Source organism: Monodon monoceros, unplaced genomic scaffold, assembly GCF_005190385.1.
Source record: "Monodon monoceros isolate NGI ecotype Baffin Bay Population unplaced genomic scaffold, NGI_Narwhal_1 Super_Scaffold_21, whole genome shotgun sequence".
In the NCBI taxonomy this organism is placed as follows: domain Eukaryota; kingdom Metazoa; phylum Chordata; class Mammalia; order Artiodactyla; family Monodontidae; genus Monodon; species Monodon monoceros.
Window position 1 is genome coordinate 99,539,320 of NW_021703778.1, and position 20,119 is coordinate 99,559,438.

Consider the following 20,119-nt stretch of genomic DNA (forward strand, 5'->3'; position numbering starts at 1 on the left):
TGGAGCAGAGATACTATGAGTCTACAAATACATATTCTCACTCTTCTTGCTTATACCAAATCTACAAGTATCATGTGTAATACATTAAAATAGAGTCCTCAGGGAATTCCTTGGTGGTCCAGTGGTTAGGACTCTGCGCTTTCATTGCCAACGGAACAGGTTCAATCTGCGGTCGGGGAAATAAGATCCCAAGCTGCTCGGAATGCATGCATGCATGCATAAATACATACATACATACATACATACATACTCAGAAGGAGGCACTAGAGGGCTCCTGAGGTTCTGGTTGAGCTGTGTTTCTTATTCTGAGAGCTGGTTGTATGAATACGTTGTTTGTGAAAATTAACTGAGCCAAACATTTTGGTATGTGCACTTCTCTGTGTAGTAAACTTAAAATTTTTGTTTTTTTAATGAGGTTCTCTGAATGGAAGCATTTGAGAACCACTGATTTATCAAGCCTACGGAACGCCAAACACTGCCAGAAAGAACAGCTTAAGAAGGCATGGCCCTTGCTTTCAGAGCTTCTGGTATGGTAAAGGAGCTAAGACCCAGTTTATTGATATTGAACCATCTTTACAGACTAAGGCAGCACCGAGCATAGACTTAAAAAACAAACGTGATTGCAAAGAAGGGAGGACTCCAAGCCCAGATGACCCTTTGGCAAGGAGGTGACATCAAAGTTCAGGCTTGGAGTGACAGCTAGTACTTCAGTAGGTGAAGCTATAGGAAAGAATTCCAGGCTAAGAACATGATAAAAGCAAAGGTCTAGACTAGATGTAGAAAAGCATGATGCGTGCCGTGCTGACCCAGATTAATTTTGCTAGAACACAGAGAATTATTTTTGGGAATTTGGGAGAATATTTGTTTCCATATTTGAGGCCAAATTGCAAAAGGTACAAGTTACCTGAGTAACGAGCTTGCAATTTATTCAGCATAAAACAGGGTACATTTTAAGGTTTGTGAATAGGGAATATTTTAGGGAATCTGGTGTTATGGTTGAATTGAGATGGGGAGAAAAGTTTAGAGATAGGGAAAATAATTAGTAGCCTATTGTTAACTGTTTGATGATAGGACCTTTAAGTCAGAAGCTATCTATGTATAGTAATGGAAAGGAAAGGGTGAATATGAAGGGAGACTACTGAGAAGAAAGATGTATGTGTTTTGGAATGTGGCAGTGTCATTAATTTATTCAGAAAATATTTATTGAGTGACTACTATGTGCTAGGAGGTACTGTGGAGATTTAGTAGTGATCAAAATATCCATTTTCATATCATTTTCTGAATTTAAATTTACCTAGTAGATAATTTACATTGTCTTTATTTATTTATTTTAATTTTATTTTTGGCTGCATTGGGTCTTTTGTTGCTGTGCGCAGTCTTTCTCTAGTTGAGGCGAGCGGGGGCTACTCTTTGTTGCAGTGCGCAGGCTTCTCATTAGGGTGGCTTACCTTGTTGCAGAGCACAGGTGCATGGGCTTCAGTGGTTATGGCACACGGGCTCAGTAGTTGTGGTACACGGGCTCAGTAGTTGTGGCTCGCAGGCTTAACTGCTCTGCAGCATGTGGGATCTTCCCGGACCAGGGCTCGAACCCGTGTCCTCTGCATTGGCAGGCAGATTCTTAACCACTGAGCCACCAGGGAGGCCACCCTACATTGTCTTTTGAGATGTGTACCTTTATATATGAGCATTGAGATAGAGGACACAGAAATGAATATGGGCTCATATGAGCATATCTGGACATTTAATTCTCAGGATTATACTTAATTAGAAGGAAAAAATTCCATCTTGCTCAGCTGAAATACTCTTGGCAAAGTTGGCTGATGTGAGATCATAAAAGACTACTTCCAAGGGCCTGCTCTACCTAAGGTTTTCTTTTTGGCAGCAACCTGCGGCACACGGAACTTACCTGACCAGGGACTGAACCCACATCCCTCGCAGTGGAAGGCAGAGTCTTAACCACCAGACTGCCAAGGAAGACCCTACTTAACAGGTTTTGCTTCCTTTAATAACCTGGGTCTAACAACTACCCTCAAGAGAGTTGACAGGGGATGCTTTGCACTTTCATTTGGGATATATTCTGTGTGGCCCTATGTTTAGACACATGTATTATTACTAAAGTAAGATAATCCCATTATTGCTCTATCAGAGAACTGTTAGAGTTAACTGTTCACAAATCTGAATCCCTCACTTGCTGTAAGATCACTATTTCTTTCAAGGTCCTTAACACATAGAAATGAAATACATAGAAATTATATAGCAGTAAAATTAAATAGTCTTGGGAGAGAAAGACAGTACTGGATATAGCTTTGTAGAAGATGAAGGGGGTTGATTCATCTTAAAGACAGATTTCCACAGGCCAACCCTTAAATTCATAAGCATTTTCGTCTAGGAAAGGAAGAATTTTTCTAGTGGAAGAGATTCAGTCTCTGGTAGAATTCGGGGTACCTAAGACCTGGATTGCCTCCTCTCACCTACAGAGGAAGCCAAAGAAGCTTAAAGTCAGCCAAGTTAAGGCCAGCTCCCAGAAGTCTTTGCTTTCATATTCACTTTGGATAAATTATTACAGTAGTAAATTAGGCAAATTTTAGGAGCACAGGAGGGCCACTTAGCATGATCTGCTTATAGAGGGATTTTTTTCTAGACTCCTCAGGACCAGTTTTCAGCTCATAAGAAAGCCACTGCTTTCTTGTGTGCCTACTCTTAGCCAGTCTGTATACAACCCTGAGCAGTACAGGAAGGAGGAAGGAATCTCACCCAGACCTCTTCTAGTCAAAAGAGTGTAAGCCTAGTTGTGAGTAGATGAGTGCTGCATGCACTACATTTCTGAACTTTTCCTCCTATCTGCTGTGGTAGACTTTCCAGAGTTAGCCACAACAATAATGGCTCCCATCCCACATGCCCTTATGCAGTGTGTCTTTGCCACTCTTCCCGATAAGACGTAAAGCTTGTTTCCCCTCCTCTTGAATCTGAACTGGTTTTCTGACTAGCTTTGGCCAAGAGAAAGTGGCAGAAGTGATATTCTTTGAGTTTCAGAGTCTAGGCCTTAAGAGGCCTTGAAGCTTCTGCTTTTGTCGTCTTGGAGGCCTAGGCCTTCATGGAAGTCCAGTTATCCTAATAGCTAGGCCATTTGAAGAGAGAGTGAGGGAGAGGGAAAGGGAGAAGGAGAGGGAGAAAAAAGGAGTGAGAAAGAGACAGAGAGAGAGAGAGAAATCCTAGAGATTGAAAGATATCAAAGAGTTCCTGGAGAATGAAAAACTCTAAGGAAAGAGACTGCAGTATTCCAGCCATTCAACTGAGGGGCCAGAGGTGAGTGAGGCCATCTTGGATCCTCCAGCCCGAATTGAAGCTGCTGAGTGAGCTCAGCCCTCACCACATGGAATATAGACAAGTCATCCTAGCTGAGGTCTGTTGGGACAACCCATGGACTCACAAGCAAATACATAATAATTGTTTAAGACACTAAGTTTTGGATGGTTTGTTACACAGCAATGGGTTACTGAAACATCCACAGTATTGACCAAATACTGCACTTCGTAACTGGTTCTTTGGTCAAAATTTTTTTTTCTTCACTTTTGTCCTTACTCATTTTTTTAAATTATATGATCAAAAGCAAAGTGTCCAATGGGATTAGTAAATCTGTTGTTAAATTAAACACTAGAAAAGACAAAGAAATGTAAAGGGAAGTCAAAGTTGGGTCTAATGGAGAGACGCTCATGTGAGTTAAGTTTGTTCTGGGGATCAGGAGACGGATGTTCCTTGATTTACCGAGAAGCTCCAGGGACGGTATCCAGAGTCCCAGAGCAGAAATCTGTGAGAGATGAAAATGTGCCAATAGAATTGAAACCTTTTTTTGGGGTGACACAGGTTGAAATCTGGGAGAAGCAGATGCTGAGAGTCAGGAGTCCAAAAGTTTTATTGGGAAGTAACACTTGTAAAAAGAAAAAGGGAAGAAAATGGGATTGGGCAGGGAGAGCTGTCCAAAGCTGTCAGTGATGCAGACATGACAGCCTCTGCCAGACCACTGGAGAGTTCCATAGCAAGAATCGTTCATTAGTCCCATGTTCCCTGGGAATGGCTAAGCCCTGTACCACCCACCACCTTGCTTAGCCTTTGGCCAGGGGTTTGGAGAACAGTAGGACAGCTAGAGGCTGTCAGCTAACCAGGTTTCTTGCAGCTGAGTAGCCAGTTCTTTCTTAAAGGGACATCTCTGAAGTAGCACACCTCTGTATCTGCCAAAGGGGACTTGACGTACCTTATGTAGGTTTTTATATGGTAACTGCATTGGTCCTTAGGTTGTCATATGGATTCAGTTAATATATTTCAGCATGGTTATTAGGAAAACTGAATGTAAGAGAACTGTACGTCCCCGCCCCCTTCTCTCTCTTCGTAACATGAGTTAGTTATTTCCCTTTCTGGAATCCCACAGGCCACTGTGTCTATCACAGTATCTACTACCATGATATAAAAATATGTTTTCATTTTTCTTCTTCCTTGACTGAGCCCCCTTAGGGGAAGAAGTTTGTTTACCTTTGTATCTACCCAACACTTGGTCTCTGAAACAAAATAAATCCTCAAAAATTAACTGAATGAATGAGTGAGGAAGCTGTCTCTTGCTTCTTGTACTAGTGATCTTTTTATCCATCTAGTTTGAACTGAATCCACTATGTATATTTCAGGTAAAGCGTTTCGCAAGCTGCATTTCTTGACATATTCATTTCAGCAGGTTAGAGTTAATTCACATTCCAAAAGGATGATCAAATGAGAAGTGCTTGAGAGTAAGAAATGGTGGGGTTGAGGGTGGGGATTGGAGGGGACTGCAAGAAGGAAGAAACTGAAGGCTGTAAGAGAGGAATAAACTAAAGGTGAAGAGAGAAACGTAAAAGTTGTAGATCAATGAAAGAATAAAAAGCAGGAGAGGAAAAAGAAGAATGAAAAGGAGACAGAAGGGAAAATAAAGTAGAGCTATGAAGGAGTGGGGTGGGGAGTCCAGCTCAGTGCTGACCTGCCCAAGGAAGCACCCATTAGTAGAAGCCTCACTGACAGCTGTTACCATAATGGGAACTGGCATCTAAAGAGAGGGCAAGTCTAGTTTAATTAGTTAAATGGCATTATCTATGTCCAGTGGGGGTAGGGGAGGTAAAGGGAATAGAAGGATTGGTGACCTACCTCCTTCCATAGGCTGAAAAGAAAAACAGATTTATAAAGCTTTGGTAAGGAATTAAAGAGACAGGAGCTGTTTCTTCTCCAGCCGACTTCACAAGATTGTCATGTCCTATTCACTAGTACCTTTAAAGCGGGACGGGTTTAAAGTTGCCTCCAGGAGGCAACTAGAATCAAACCTCTGTTCTTTACCTTGAATTGAGCCAGTAGGTTTACTCACCTTTCCCTTCAGTCTTCCAGCCAGCCTCACCACTTTAGGAGTCTTTAGTATGTAACAGGAAGCAAGCACCATTCCTGACCACTGGTGGTTAGCACTGAGACTGGGATTCTGCCGACCTGGGTTCTTAATGCAGTTCTGCCACTGATTGGCTGAATGTCTTTAGGCAAATCATTTTACCAGTCCCATCCCTTTAGCATGTGGTTTCAGTGATATAATCTTACAAACGAAAAAAAAAAAAAAATTCCGGAGAATGTTCTCTTTAGGAAAGCAAGGTCTTAAGAGTCAAATCTGAACCTTACCATGTTGTGGAGAGACAAAACGAAACAAAAAATATATATATATGCTTCATTTCTTTCTCCCACCTCCAATGCACTTCCTCTGCTAAGAATTCTCCTTTATATTATCTTGTTGGTAGAAATTACTAGGGTTGAATTTTTTTTCCTGTTTATAACATCAGACCTCAAGTATCATAAAGATGAATTCATCTTGGTTCTGCAGATTAACTGATGTCAGCTAGGCTGGCCTACAGGTCAGGATAGATAGATAAAGAAACAGCTTTCAACCTCCAAACAAAACAAAACAAGTAAAATAAAATACAAAAGCCTGGTGGTGGAAGGTTCTAGGCAAAGAGAAAACCTGGACAGTGGCTATAAACAGTGAGCAAATCCCCTACCTTTTGAGAACACAAACACCATTTCTACAAGGAAATTACATTCACTGGAGGTTGTTTTAGGACAAGGCTGAGCAAATTAAATATTTCAACACCATATGTTCAGCTTTGGCAGGAGATGTAGGTGGGAAGGGAATCTCAATGTTAGGGAATGCTCATATCACACCCCAGCTGGCTGTTGAAATGAAATAAGGAGAAACACACAAATATTTGGTTAAAACACCTTTAATGAAAAGGGAAAGACACTAACATCTCCGTTGTCTGCTCTTCACATTTTACTATGTTAGGAAACTGGAGCCTACACCTTTGGAGGAGGAGCCATCACTCAAGTCAGTCAATAGCAGAACCCTCACTCCCTCCTCCTCAGAACTCTGGTTCCAAATGATCCTATGTTAAAAGTAAATACTACATCTCATTACAAAACGGAGAGGCAGGGAGGACAGCACCTAGGGCTCAACTCCCAAAGTCTGGGACTCTAATAACCAGACAGTGGCAAAGACATAAGCCCCGGTCCGTGGACAAGCAAAATGGGAAGGAAGTGGACCTTGAAAGAGGAAGATGAGGAAAATACTAGGGGCCAGGGAATAGCAGAGGGAGTTATCTAAAACTAGAAGCACACTAGTGCTAGGAAATCCCCCATGATCCATGGTGCATTGCTGCACACTAAAGTCACCATTAGTTCAAAAGAACATTCATGAGACCCATCGACCCATCCAATTAAGAGTTTCAGGTCCCCTCCCTTATATCACACCCCTTTCTTAATCACATAGGTTCTCAGCAAGCCCTGTGCTTTAGCAACACTCCTAAACACTCCATTATTCCTTCAGCTAACCCTCATCAACAATGCTCGTTAAAGATATGAACTTCACCTTTCCTTCCCCAAAATATCCATCCCATGGGAGACCTCTCAGCAAGAAATCCACTTGTTTCCTAACTCAGAGGCAAGGATGAAAGATACGACAAGCTCAAAATATCTTGGCATATTAACCAGCCAACACCTTTGCCTTAACGTGACGAAGGCACATTAGTGCCTTACTACTGGGAAGAGTGTCCTATGCCCTTCGTTTCTCCCTACACCCTGGGGCTGAGCCACCAGATACTGATATTGTTGCATCTTCATTGTCGGCACCTTCTGGAGCAGGGGGAAGGAGAAGAAATGTACAGTTTGCTATTTCTCTTCTATGATGGGCTTTCTCAGGCACTGTCTTGGATGCCAGAGGCCAAAAGAAAAGGAGGGGGGAATCTCTTTTCCTTGGCTTCTCTGGATCCCATTGCGGGAGGCAACTTCTCAGCCACAGTTCCTGGGCCAAACAGCACTGGTGGTGTGGGGCCTGAAGGGGTAGTGGAGATGGAGATGGAGCTGGAACTCTGGGGCGTGGTGGGCAGGTCACTTGACAGTAAAGCCGTGTCCTGGTTTCAGCAAGACAGGGAGCCCACCCTCACCAGCTGGGCAGGAATGCCCTGGGACAAGAAGTCCTGCAGGTTGACCTGGTCACCAGAGAGGAGTGGCCCTAGGCCCTCCAGGGACAGCTGCTGGCCCCTTCGGGCTGGGCTATAATTCCAAATGTGGGTGCTCAGATGCACCTGCCAAAGGGAAAGGGAGAGGAGAGGGTAGAAGGGTCATTCCCAGGGAGGGTGGAGAGGGTTCTTCTTGGGAATGTGAAAGCTGTAGAGAATCTATTTTCCTCAGGTACAATGAATGAAGAGGAAAGAAAAGTTTCTCAGGGGGCCACCCCGCTGTAAGCACAAGGATTTCAAAGCTCAGGGATTAGAGAAAAGCCACTAGGGACACATCATATAAGAACTCAGAGAAATAGACAAATAAGGGCTCACAGATCTTGGAGGTCCTTCTACAGAGCTCTCAGTTTCTGCCCCCGGGGTCAAGGGGCAGCAGGTTCAGAAAAACAGGCTCATGGGATCGTGGGGTCATCTTTTCGGGGAAAGGGGGAGAGCCCTGGGGAAGTGATGGAGGATGAGCAGCCAGGGACCAAGGAAAGAGCAGCAATATTCTGAGGGCCGTGGGGGGCAAAGGGCTGTACCTGGTGGTGAGCCAGCAGCATATGCTTCTTGAGGGTAGCCCGTTCGAGAAAGCCCTGCCTGCAGAAAACACAAGTGAAGAGCGGCCCCTCCTTGGGGTGGGTCTTCTGATGCTCCTCCAGAGCTGCCTGGGTGGGAAAGGTCTGGCCACACACCTCACAGGCCTTTCTGCTACTGCTCTCTCCGGGCTCCTTTCTCATCGCTTCCTGCAGGCTCAGCTCCTCCACCAAGGTGGGGCTGCTGCCTTCCCCTTCTAGGGCCAATGCTGACATTGGGCTGGCGCTCCTCTCCGGTTTGCCCCCCTCTTCTGTGCCTCCTGCAACATCACTGCCGCCCTGCTCCATTGGCTGCGTTCGATCCAGGCTGTCAGGCGGCGGCGGTGGCGGCGGCAGAGAAGGCTGTTGAATCGTTTTCTCATTACTGTCCATCTCCTTCCCAGCTGTGGCCGCTGCCACCACAGTTCCCACTTCCTCCTCTGCCCCGGAGGCCTCTTCTGAATCACCACGCACTGATATCGCCTTCTCACCTCCACTCTCGGAGCCTCTCCCTGCCAGGGAATCTTCATCAGTCACGTCTTCCTCCTCTTCTTCGTCCTCTTCTTCCTCTTCGGACAACTCCTCTTCTGGGGATGGCTGCTGGGATGGCTGCTGGGGGAAGCTCCCCGCCCCTGAGACTGCAGACTGCTCAGGGCCGTTCTCCTGGGCAGTTCCCCCACCTTCAGGGAGCGTGGTACCACCGTTGGGGATCTGGCCCCCCAGGTGCATCCGAACGTGCTGCTGCAGAGTAACAGCATTGGTGAACTTCTTCTGGCAAATGGGGCAGGAGTTCTGGGCCCGGGCAGCTGGACTAGCCTTGTGGCCCACGAAATGTGCACGCAGATTGCCCCGGGTAGAGAAAGCTCTGCCACACACTTTGCATTTAAAGGGCCGCTCACCTCCATGTTGGCCGTAATGCAGGCGCAGCGCTCGAGGACAGCTCAGCACCCGAAGGCAAATGACACACTGGTTAGGTCCCGATGAGGCTGAGGATGAAGTTGCAGGGGCAGAGGTTGTGGAGGCTCCCGAAGCAGTAGAGGCCACTGCCACGGCTCCTTGACGGTCAATCTTCTCTACCAGTTGCTGCAGCTTGGAGGTCTCAGAGGGTGAAGCCCCCAAGGGCTCTAGCACATAAGGAAAGGGGAAGCTACCAGTGGACTTAAAGTGGTTGGTAAGCAGGGCCCAGCTGGGTAGCGAAGTCACCAGCTTACTTAGCTGCATGCGGGTTGCTGTGCCACTTTCTGCCACCCCGGCGATGGCTGAGCCCTCGCTCCCGGGTGGGGTGTTTTCATCAGCTTTACTCTTTGGCTCTACCGCTTTCATGAGCACGAACTTATTGAAAGCAGGGAGCGCAGGAGCCGTGGCTGTGCCTGCCCCGGTGGAGAGCAGCGTCAGGCTCTCTGTGGCACTGAGTGCCGTGGTGGAGGCCACCAGAGGCTTGCGTTCCACACCACCACCTGGCATGGCCGCCTCCTCCTCGGCCTTCTCTGGTGGCACGGACATACCATAGGGCAGGCCGCTGCTGGTGATGACGTAGTCCAGATGCTCTGGTACCGGGTGAGGGTTCATCTGCACGTGCGGGTACTTCTCCCGATGCCGGTGGAAATGCACTTTGAGGTTGCCACGCGTGGTAAAGCGGTTGCCACAGACATTACACTTATAGGGCCTCTCACCTGTGTGGGAACGCAGGTGGATCTGCAGGGCACTGTCACTGCCAAATACTTTGGCACAGAAGCGGCATTTGTGCCGTCCACCAGGCTTCTCCAAGGGACCCATCAATTCCCCATAGCCCAGCTCACCACCTCCATTCTTTGGCTTCAGGAGCCCTGGGGAGGCAGTAGCCTCGAGGCCCCGGGCTGTCCCAAGACACTGTGCTGCCAGTAGTCCCGCGGCGCCTGGGAACGCCAGATGAGGCGAGGCAGCCAGCTGATCTGTGCAGCCTGACAGGGCCGGGGAGGGGGCAGGGGTGGCTTTGTGGCTTCGCCCGACCCCTCCGGCAGCAAAAGGGTGCTGTGACCCCAGTGGATGATAAAGGTGGAAGAAAGCCTGCTTGGGTGTTTCCGCCCCTGAGGAAGAGGAGGTGGAGGAAGGTGCCAGTGTCTTGCCAGTTTGGACAGGCTTGATGGGGCTGAAGAGGGGGAGCAAGGGCTTGGTGGAGGAGACGGCGGCCGTCCCAGGTAACTCGGAGGGGCTGGAAGGGGTGCCCACTGTCTGGCCTAAGGAGCCAAGCAGCAGCACCTGCCGGCAGATTTGCTCAGTCATCTGCATCTGATGGATCTGCCGCTGCTGCAGTACCCGGAGCTCTTCCAAGATCAGAGGGATGTTCAAGTGGCCGCTGCCTACACCTGGGGGCGGAGGAGGAGGTGGAGGGGGTGGTGGTGCAGGAGTGGATTCTGGAGGTAATGGAGTTGCTCCTAGCTTAGGGCTGGCCAAGATCAGGCCCCCACCTCCCCCAGCTGCTGTACCTGTGGCAGCTACGAGAAAGTGTCCCGAAGACTCCTCTCCCCTCCGCTCTGGGCCCCAGGTGGGATCTGTGGGTACCGAGGACCCGGAATCCGAGGGGTTGCTCTGCTCGGCCTCCATGACCTGAGGACTGCTGTGGCCCTCAGGCCGGGGTTCAGAAGAGGTCGAAGAGTTGTTGGGGTTCTCCTGGCCCCCAATTATCACCATTACAGGGGGATCAGGAGAACATGCATTCTGGTGGGCGAGGAATTCGGCTGGGTCAGTGAACTGTGCGCAGCACTTGGCACAGACTTGGGGGTGGTCCTCCTCGCTAGCATCACCTGGGGAGAAGACAAGGAAAGAGCGTGGGTGATGCGGTTCGGATGGGTGTGCAGAGGCTGTAATTAACAACGAGCCCAGTAACCGCTAGTGGGGGTGGGGAGATGAGCTCACCATCCGGCTGGCCGTGCAGGAGGCTAGAGCTCAGTGCCGTCCCGCCTGGACAGGAGACTCGCCAGCACTGGGGGCCAGGAGGGAGGGGGAGCGGGCATGCACAAGCTACTCCCCCCCCCCCTCCACCACCACCCCCGGGCCACTGGCGGGCGCAAGGACTGGGTGTGAGGACCGGGTCCTGTGCAGAGAATCGTGCCTTCTATCTCGTCCACCGAAAGTCCTCTCCCCGCCCCCCGCGTCCCCTCCACCCCTACCCCTGCCCGGGCCGGGCCCTACCGCACCTCCAAGCTCCGCCGGCTCCCCGCAGGGCCCCCCGAGACGAGAGCTCCTCCCGGCTTCGTGCGCCATGGTTGTGTGGGAGGTGGAGGGCCAGGTGGAGTGGGAGACAATGGGTATCCGGATTGGGGGAGGCGGCAGTGGCCGCCGGGGCTGCGGCAGCTTCTGCACCCAGCGGCCCAGACTGCGGAGATGGAGATCGGCGGCGGGGGCAGGGAGCGGCGGAGGAGGGGGAGGGGAGCGAGGAGTCGCGGAGGAGGGGAGGAGCTGGAACGAGAAAGCTGGGAGAGGGGAGATGGGGGAGGAGCTGCTGGGGAGGGAGGGGAGCGAGCCCAGAGCCCAGAGCCCGGGAGGGTTTCCGGAGGCTCAGTGACAGGTGCTGTGGGGCATGGCGGGGGTCCACCTTTCCTTACCCTCTGCCAGCTCCCCCCATCTCCGGATGTCCTTGCCCAGACCTGCCCCCCTCTCCCCCCAATCCCCCAGCAAGCTCAAGGGGGCACAGTAGGAAACACAGCCTTGCTCAACAGAGCAAAGCGACAGGCTTCTCTTATTTTCCTTTGGATAAAGGATCCGCTGAGCCTGGAAAACGTGGGCTCCAGAGAGGGTGGTCTGAGGGCCAGAGCGGGAGGGGGATCCCAGCACACCTACCCCTTACCTACACACACATATCTGGTGCCCCCAAGATACCCCAAGTTTTGTCCTGTTTTCCTGACCTCCATTCCCACCCTACCCCCACCCCATCCACAAAAGAAGTTTCTCAGGGTGGGAGGCCGCGAGGTAGAATTTCCAAGGAAGTCGTTTCAGGACTCCTCTCTGCGTAACACTAAGCCCCTTTACTCCCCGCCCCTCCTCCCCCAGAATAATAGCTGAATGCGAGTTACTCCACAGGTCACCCAGCCCACACCTAATTTAGAGAGTTCATGCTTATTTAAGGGGCCATCTCCTATTTAGTACCCTCTTCTCTACCCTACTTCTTCTTCCGTTGTCTTTCTCTGGCAACACAACTACTACTGAGGACAGCTGGGTTTGGGGAGATGCTAGCCTGCAGAGGCCTACCTAGCTCTAACCTGGGGGGAGGGGAGCTTCTCCTGAAACAATGGGGAAAATGCAGTAGGAGGGAGTTACCAAGCAGCCTCTCAGTGCCTAAAGCCCCTTTTAGCCCCAACCTGGCTTGAATGCCTAGGAATGACTTAACACCTGCTCACCAGCACAGAGGTGGCCTCCTATTCAGGGAGAGGATAAGTAGGGATAAGATGCCTCCTGGACCAGGTACTCTGCATTCCCTTTCTACCTTGAAATGAGTCTTAATGGGTTTCCCACTTCCTTAAAAGAGCTTATCTTACTTACAGGAAATGACCACAAGTCCTTAGTTTTGTGGTTTGCCAAAGGCATCAGTAAATCCACATTGTTCTAACCCCAGTTCCAATCTTGTCTGGCTGATAAATTGAGGCGTGGTGGTCAGTCACACCATGCTATGCCCCCATTTCCTTTTTTGTAAAGTGGTAATGTTGTAGCTGTGCTATCTTCATCAGAGAAATATTGTGGGGATAAAATAATATGTATAAAATAATAATAACATGTACATATGAGACTTTAAACTTTGGGAGGAGTCCCAAATATTATGAATTAGAGAATTTATATTGTCAGTGGCAAAACAATGAAAATAAAATACATATATATTAAAATTAGATGTTTTCATGTTGCCTATTAATTTCTTATTTATTTATTTATTTATGGCCAAGCCGCACAGCTTGCACAGGACCTTAGTTCCCCGAACCCAGGCCCTCAGCAGTGTAAGCCTGGAGTCCTAACCACTGGACCACCAGGGAATTAGCAATCTTATTAATTTCTGAGGCTGATATAATTGGCATATATCAAGGGTAGGAAGTCTTTTTTGGGGGGAGCTGAAACAATGTAATATTAGTAACGTCCACTTTCATTGAAAACATTGTACTGAATTATGTTTTGAAACTTCAGATAATCACAAGGGCCTTAACACTGTGGACAATGGCTCTGAAACAGATGAGCTACATGCTTCCAGGCCTGACCCTGACAATGAGGGAGAGGGGGTTCTATTTCAATATGGCAAGTCACAGGTTAATGCAATGTTGTCTATTTTTACAGATGAGAAAATGGAAGCTTGGAGAGGTTAAGTGACTCTTCCAAGTTCACACAGTCATTCAGTGAAGCAAGCATTCAGAATTTTGACTCCTGTCCAGTGCTTTCACAAGCACATCAACATTGTGTGGCTTCCCTAAGCTAGAGAAAGGGCCCTGTGTAGCTTCTACCTGCCATTTGCTCTCTGGCCTCAGTAACAGAGAGGGAATCAGATGGAAGCTTTCTACTGAGCATTTGTTAATTAGCATTGAACATTTGATATCAAGTTGCTGTTTTGTCAAGTCTTCCGACAAGAAAAGAAATCCTTTTCTTTTCATCTTCTCCTGGGAAACACTGTCCCCTTTCTTGCTCTTTAATGAAACTTGCTTTCTGATGCGTAATTTGATCTGGGCTCTTCTTTAAGGTAAATTCAGTCCCTGGTGAAAGGTGACGGATCAACAGCCACCTGTAAGAGGAAGCCTCTATTTCTCAGCACTTTGCACTCACTGCCTATCCTGAAAAGGGGGGCAGGATTCTTAGGCAGACACGAATGAAGTCATAAACACAGGAATAAACTAAGCTGGTAATGGTGTCCCTAGATAGCAGATAAGGTGAGGTAAGCTATCCTGGGTCACATGTAAAGTCTGGGGTGGACATAGGACTGAGACAGGGACATGCTTGTTTAAATTTATGAAGAGCTGAAACAACAAGGAAAAAGGAAACTAAGTGACTCTCTAAACCTGGTAACTCATTAAACGGGAGAGGATGGCTGGGAGAACAGAGGAAAATTGGTGGGTAGCAGGGTGGTAGAGCTGAACACGGGTTCTCAAACTTTGCTGCCCATGAGAATTACTGCGAGAGCTTTTAAAAATCCCAATGGCCAGGGCGTACCCTAGGCCAATTAATTCAGATTCCCTGAGGGTGGGATCTAGGCATCAGTGTTTGTAAAGCTCCTCAAGTGATTCTGATGTACAACCAAGGATGAGACCCACAGTACACATCAGAGGAGTGTCCTCCCTATCAAACCTTCCACCCTGCTCCTCACAAATCTTACCTGTGCTCAACTCAGCCAAAATTAGGATGTAGGCAAAATGAGTTGCTCAATGCAAAATCTTCCCATCGGGTTGCCTCTCTACTCTGACCACAGCCACACTTTGCCTCTCTTGTATCCTGCTTCCAGGAACAGAATTTGACATGATATACACCTGTCTATGAATTTAAGTGACTGTATTGCCCTTCCCAGGGTATGTGCATCTTGAGCCATACTTCCAATTGTAAAATGAAAGGCTTTGTTCTACACAGGGTTCAAGCATCATCCAGCCGTTAAAGAAACAAGCACACTATGTAAGCCCCTGCCTAAACTTAATGTTGGACCAACACAGATTGGTAGTGTCCACAATTATGAGTTGATTCTGTAACTGCTGCTATAGATAACTTCTAAAGGAGAATGTCTCATCTTCTCTTCCTTACTCCTCTCTCCTAAATACATACACATACTCCTTTGCTACCCACACCTAGTAAATGCACCCTTGGCCTGTGCAACACAGTGGACAAACAGGCAAAGATTTATACATCTGGTGCTAAGTGAGAAAAATATATTTGTTTCCAGAATAGGAATATCTTAGATCAAACACAAAAAAGGGTGGTTTTTTTTAAAGGACGTTTTTCTGATATCAAAGGACTCGGCACTTGGTATGAATGGCACTTGGAATTCATACCATTTTGGAGCTGGAAGGGACTTTAGAGATATGACCTCTCATTAAGCACAGTGATTGAGAGTGCCAGCTCTGAATCAGACTTGAGTTAACATCCCAGCACTTTCTAATCTTTGTGACCTTGGGAAAGTTTCTTAATTTCTCTAAGACTTGCATTTCTTTTAAAAATGGGGGTATAGCCACAAAAAGGAATGAAATTCTTATACATGCTACAACATGGGTGAGCCTTGAAAACATTATGCTAAGTGAAATAAGCCAGACGCAAAAGGACAAATATTGTATGAGTCCATTATATGAGGTCTCTAGAATTGGTAAATCCACAGAGACAGAAAGTAGAATGGTGATTTCCAGGGGCTGGGAGTGCTGGGTGAAGGGAATGGGGAGTTATTATTTAATGGGTATAGAGTTTCAGTTTTGCAAGATGAAAGGGTTCTGGAGATGGATGGTGGGGATGGCTGCACAACAATGTGAATATACTTAATGCCACTGAATTGTACGCTTAAAAATGATAAGTTCTATTATGTATATTTTACCGTAAATTTTAAAGAATTTAATGGAGGTAATAATAGCAGAGTTGGGAGGAATAAACAAGAGGAAATATATAAAGGGCCTAGCATAGTACCTGACAAATAGTAAATGCTCTGCAAATAGTAGCAATGAGGATTATTATTTCAAGTCCAAAAGCTGAAGCCCTGGCAGAAGAATGGGCCTGCCCAAGGTCACAAAGCTTCAAGGTACAAGCTGGATTGAAAACCAGGTTTTCTGCTTCCTTATCCAGTGCTCTGTTGCACCCTCCCTGAGTTACTTTCTATCTACTCAGAAATGTTTTCTTTTTCACCCAGGAGTCCCTAGGGCTGAAAGGCTCAGGGATCAATACCCTGAGAGGCGATGCTCTCTACCTCCAGTTCTAAAGAGAACAGAACCCTAAAAACTCTATTTTTGCCTTCCTTCCCCTTTTGCTGCTCTTGCTGTCTGCCAACTGCCATTTCTCCCCCTAGGTCTGTTTGGCTGTTGTCCTGGTTTCTCCTTCTCACTAAATATCTGGGTTTCTGACCGTTTCCTTTATTTCCCAGATGTACTAGTTTACATTTTCCCAATTCACATCCCTTATGTTCTCTAATCCAGATTTCTAGACTCTGTAGGGGAGACATTTTTTTTTCTCTCCAGAGTTTTTAAGCAAATAGACTATTTCCCTCTCATTACTTATGTGCAATAACTATTCTGGTAGGTTTTGGTGTTCTGGTCAGGGAAGCTGAGCAGAAACAGGGTGGGAAAACAGGTTTTTCGGACTGTGCCTTGGTGATATCTTAGGTCACTGCAGAGATGAGGCTTTTAAAATGTGCAACAAAGGCTCAGCGTTTGCTTGTCGCATATGGTAAACATTGCTTAAAAGAAGGCAAAGACTCTTGAAAACCTTAGTGGCACCCTAGCTTACTAAATAAATGTCTGCAGATGGTCATGATGATGCCCATAGTTCCACAGGTATACCTGTAAAAGGACATGTGTAAGAGCCCCCGAACAAGAGCCCTCCCTACCTAATTTTGGGGCATGCAGAACAAGAAACAGTCCCTGGGGTGGAACGAAAACTCAGGAGCCTGAAGATCACATAAATGAATAGAAACCCTATCTATATATCTTATAAAAGCAGGAAGGAATTTAGATTTTCAAATATTAGCCACCTCATCTTACAAATGAGACCCAGTGACACGCCAAGTCATACAAGTAGCCCAAGGATCTTTCAGTCTCTCAGGAGAATTCTGAAGGCAGATCTTTCTTAAGGTTACTACTGCTTCCTTGCTCCTTAACATTTATGTTTTCAACTTTTATGGCTCAAAGGCAAAATTTCAACTGAAATTTGTTGCTGCCAGTGAGTTCAAGCCTGCACTGTTTCTATGGGGACGGCTTTGCAGCAGCATCCCCGTGGCCCCAAGTGTTCACAGCCACAAGTGGGAGCTATAGTTCAAGGGGCTGGAGAACCCCTCAGGGCAGTTGTGAAAGATTTCTTGTGACTCCCTCCCAGATTCTTCCTCAGCAGCGGTATAGGGAATGGGTGAACTGAGGATGTGGGAAGAAGAGAGGATACGGGGGGAGAGGAGAGGATGCCTCTGGGTTGGAGGGGATTCAGCATTGTTCCACAATCTAACCAGCAGGGGAGCAGGACTGTAAGGCAACTCTGAGGCTCTGGGGGAAGTCTCCTGTAGAGCAGGAGGAGGAAACATCCGGCCTGCAGCAGCATTAAGGGGGGGGCTAACGTGTCCCAGGAGGGAAGGATGCCACCAGCATGCCACCTCTTAATATTGGCACAGTGGGATCCCAGTAAAGCACTGACTTGAAGGGTATGTGTTCTACCCAAAACAATATGTCTGTTCAGGTTGTTCCGTAGCATGTTGTGAACTGATTTGATCTCAAGTCCTTTTTTACAACAGGTGGAAAGGTAAATTTAATCCATGTTTTAGTTTTAGCTACTACAAATACATTATCCTAGAGCTTTTCATGGCACACATCTCATAAAGAAATGCTGAAGTTCGCCAAGAGGCTCCCGAGCTTTGGTCATATTTCAGCACTTACAGGAAGTGCTCTGTACTCACATATAATATAATAATAATAATAATAATAGACTTCCCTGGCAGTCCAGTGGTTAAGACTTTGCCTTCCAATGCAGGGGGCGCAGATTCGATCCCTAGTCGGGGAGCTAAGATCCCACATGCCTCACGGCCAAAAAACCAAAACATAGAACAGAAGCAGTATTGTAACAAATTCAATAAAGACTTTAAAAATGGTCCACATCAAAAAAGTCTTTAAAAAAAATAATACACATTAAGTCCTTATTTATGCTAGGGACTGTGCCACATGTATTAAGCACTTATTTATGCTAGTTATTTTTCCAAGTGTATTAACATGTATTAACTCAGTAACCTAATGAGGTAGCTAGTATATTCATCCCTATTTTACAGATGAGGAAACTGAGGCATAGAAAGGCAAAGTAAACCAACAAGGTCGCACAGCTAACCAAGTGGTAGAGCCAGGATTTGAATCCTGAAAGTCTGCCTTCAGAACACTTGTGTGTTTAATCCTACACTGCATTGTTGGGTGAATCAACTGTTTGCTAAATAAATAGTTTATCCCTGAGCCAGGACTTTCAGACGTTCACAGTGTGAACATATGTAGCCATACCAGATTGTCCCAAACTTGCTCGATCCTAAGAATTACCTGGACATTTGCAAAGATACAGATTCCCAGACTCTAGCCCAGATCTACCCACAAGCAAGCAAGCTTGGAAAACCCTAGTTTAGGTGGAGTGAGCACCACTAACCCTAAATGTCATGAAATCTAGGTTTCTGTCCTGACTGTACCTCTGTTTCTGAGACTTTGGGCAATGTCACTTCTCAATACCTTAGTTGCTCTGTTGGCTGCCTCTTACTTACTGGAATGTTATAAGAATACATGAAATTTTCCCCCCCATAAAGAAAATCTGTTACTTAAACAAATGATCATATCCCCATAAAATGATATGCATGTATCAACAAGTATGTTAACTCATACACTTTTTTTAGCTTTGCTTTCCTTGAAACACAAACCTAAGCCCCTCATCCAGAACTTTCCTCTAGCCTCTACTCCAGGTGACACAGATACACACCCCAAACCAGGCTGCATCTGACCGACATTAGCTCTCTCCCTCTGGGAGCTCTGATCTGTTCTCTGCTCAGCCCAACAATGAGAAACTTTTTTCTCTTCTCCCTCAGGGGACCCTTCACGTTTATCCAATTCATTCTCTTGCAACCCAACTCTCCAGAAAGAAAAGGGGGGAAAATCCCACCCCTAAGAGACGATCTTCAGGTCTGAGGAGGTTACTTAGCAACGGCACAAAGACCAGTGAGCAAAGGGGGGACCTGGGGAGAAAACTCTTGGGTGGGGAAACAGAGCCAGTTTGAAAACTCCATTTCATCCAGAGAAAAACAACACAGAAAACACAAACATAATCAACCCTGAGAAAAGCGAAGCGGGGCTTCTCCCCAGCACAGGTCATCTCCTTACACGCTGCATCTCAACTCTTTCAACCCCCCAGCGACCAAGTTCTCCCCCTGGTTTTGCCCATGGCCCGGGTGCCCTCCCCTTGCCCTGGCCTGACCCACACAGGCTTGGGCTCAAGGCCCCCCCAACCCCTCCCCGGCACCCACCGTTCTCAGACGCGCTGGGACCTTCGCAGTCCGAGATTAACTGTTGGGGTTTCCGCTGCTTTCGCCGAGACATTCCCGGGTGGAGAGAGGTGGGACGGGGAGGGGCAACTCTCACTTAGTCTTAACCGGGGTGACCTGGTCTGGTCTCCCCCTTGGGTCTGAAGCCAACTGATGCCTCTCCCCCAGTGCCAATCACTGTGAAGCAGAGATGTTCTCCCTTCCAAGGGACAGACAGACAGACAGACAGACGCGCGCGCTCTGATTCTCTGTCCCTGACTCTCTCTCTCTCTTCTCTCTCAATCTCTGCAAGTCTTTAAAGGGGAGACGCCCCCTTTTTTTTCTTCAGCTTCTTCCCTACGCTTCTGCAGCTCCCATTGTAAAAGCAAAAATCCTAATCTTTCCGCACACTCTTTTCTTTTGTACTGCAGAGGAAAGGATTTAACCCTCTCCTCCCTGCCCAGGCTCCCGGCCTCTCCGTGTGCTGTCTGTTCAGAAAATGTCCCTCGGTTGTTTTTCTAACTCTTCTTCTAAGCTCTTCACAGTGCTTTTTGGTTATTTCATGATTCTATGCCACCTTGTTTGATGATGGGACTGCTTCTGAGGTATAAGCTGAAATGAGAACTTTCTGGTATATCCTGATTATAAGGCCAAGAAGTCAGCTACCTGCCAGTCAAAAATGAGGATGTGAAAGGCTGACAAAAAGATTGAGCAAAAAAGGTCATTATAATAATAACTTAATATACGTAGATCTCTTTATAATTTATAGGATATTTTCGTGTACAGGACATATTTTGAGTATTACAACTTTGAGGTTAGCACAGCAGGTTTTACTACTC

General features: G+C 47.2%; 1 protein-coding gene across 11 annotated transcripts in view; it reads right to left on the reverse strand.

Annotated features, from left to right (window-relative positions):
* Nucleotides 1–6,278: 6,278 nt before the first annotated feature.
* SALL2 (spalt like transcription factor 2) overlaps nucleotides 6,279–20,119 on the reverse strand; it is a 61,726-nt gene continuing 47,885 nt past the window's right edge. For 6 of the 11 annotated variants that reach the window (XM_029238110.1, XM_029238108.1, XM_029238106.1 and 3 more), the window contains one exon: nucleotides 6,279–10,905. In XM_029238110.1, coding sequence (XP_029093943.1) covers nucleotides 7,961–10,792 — 2,832 coding nt within the window. In that variant the 5' untranslated portion in view covers nucleotides 10,793–10,905 and the 3' untranslated portion in view covers nucleotides 6,279–7,960. Of the gene's footprint in view, nucleotides 10,906–11,298; nucleotides 11,389–19,283; nucleotides 19,810–20,119 lie in introns of those variants that run through there. The other 5 variants (XM_029238104.1, XM_029238112.1, XM_029238113.1 and 2 more) reach the window with 5 other exon arrangements.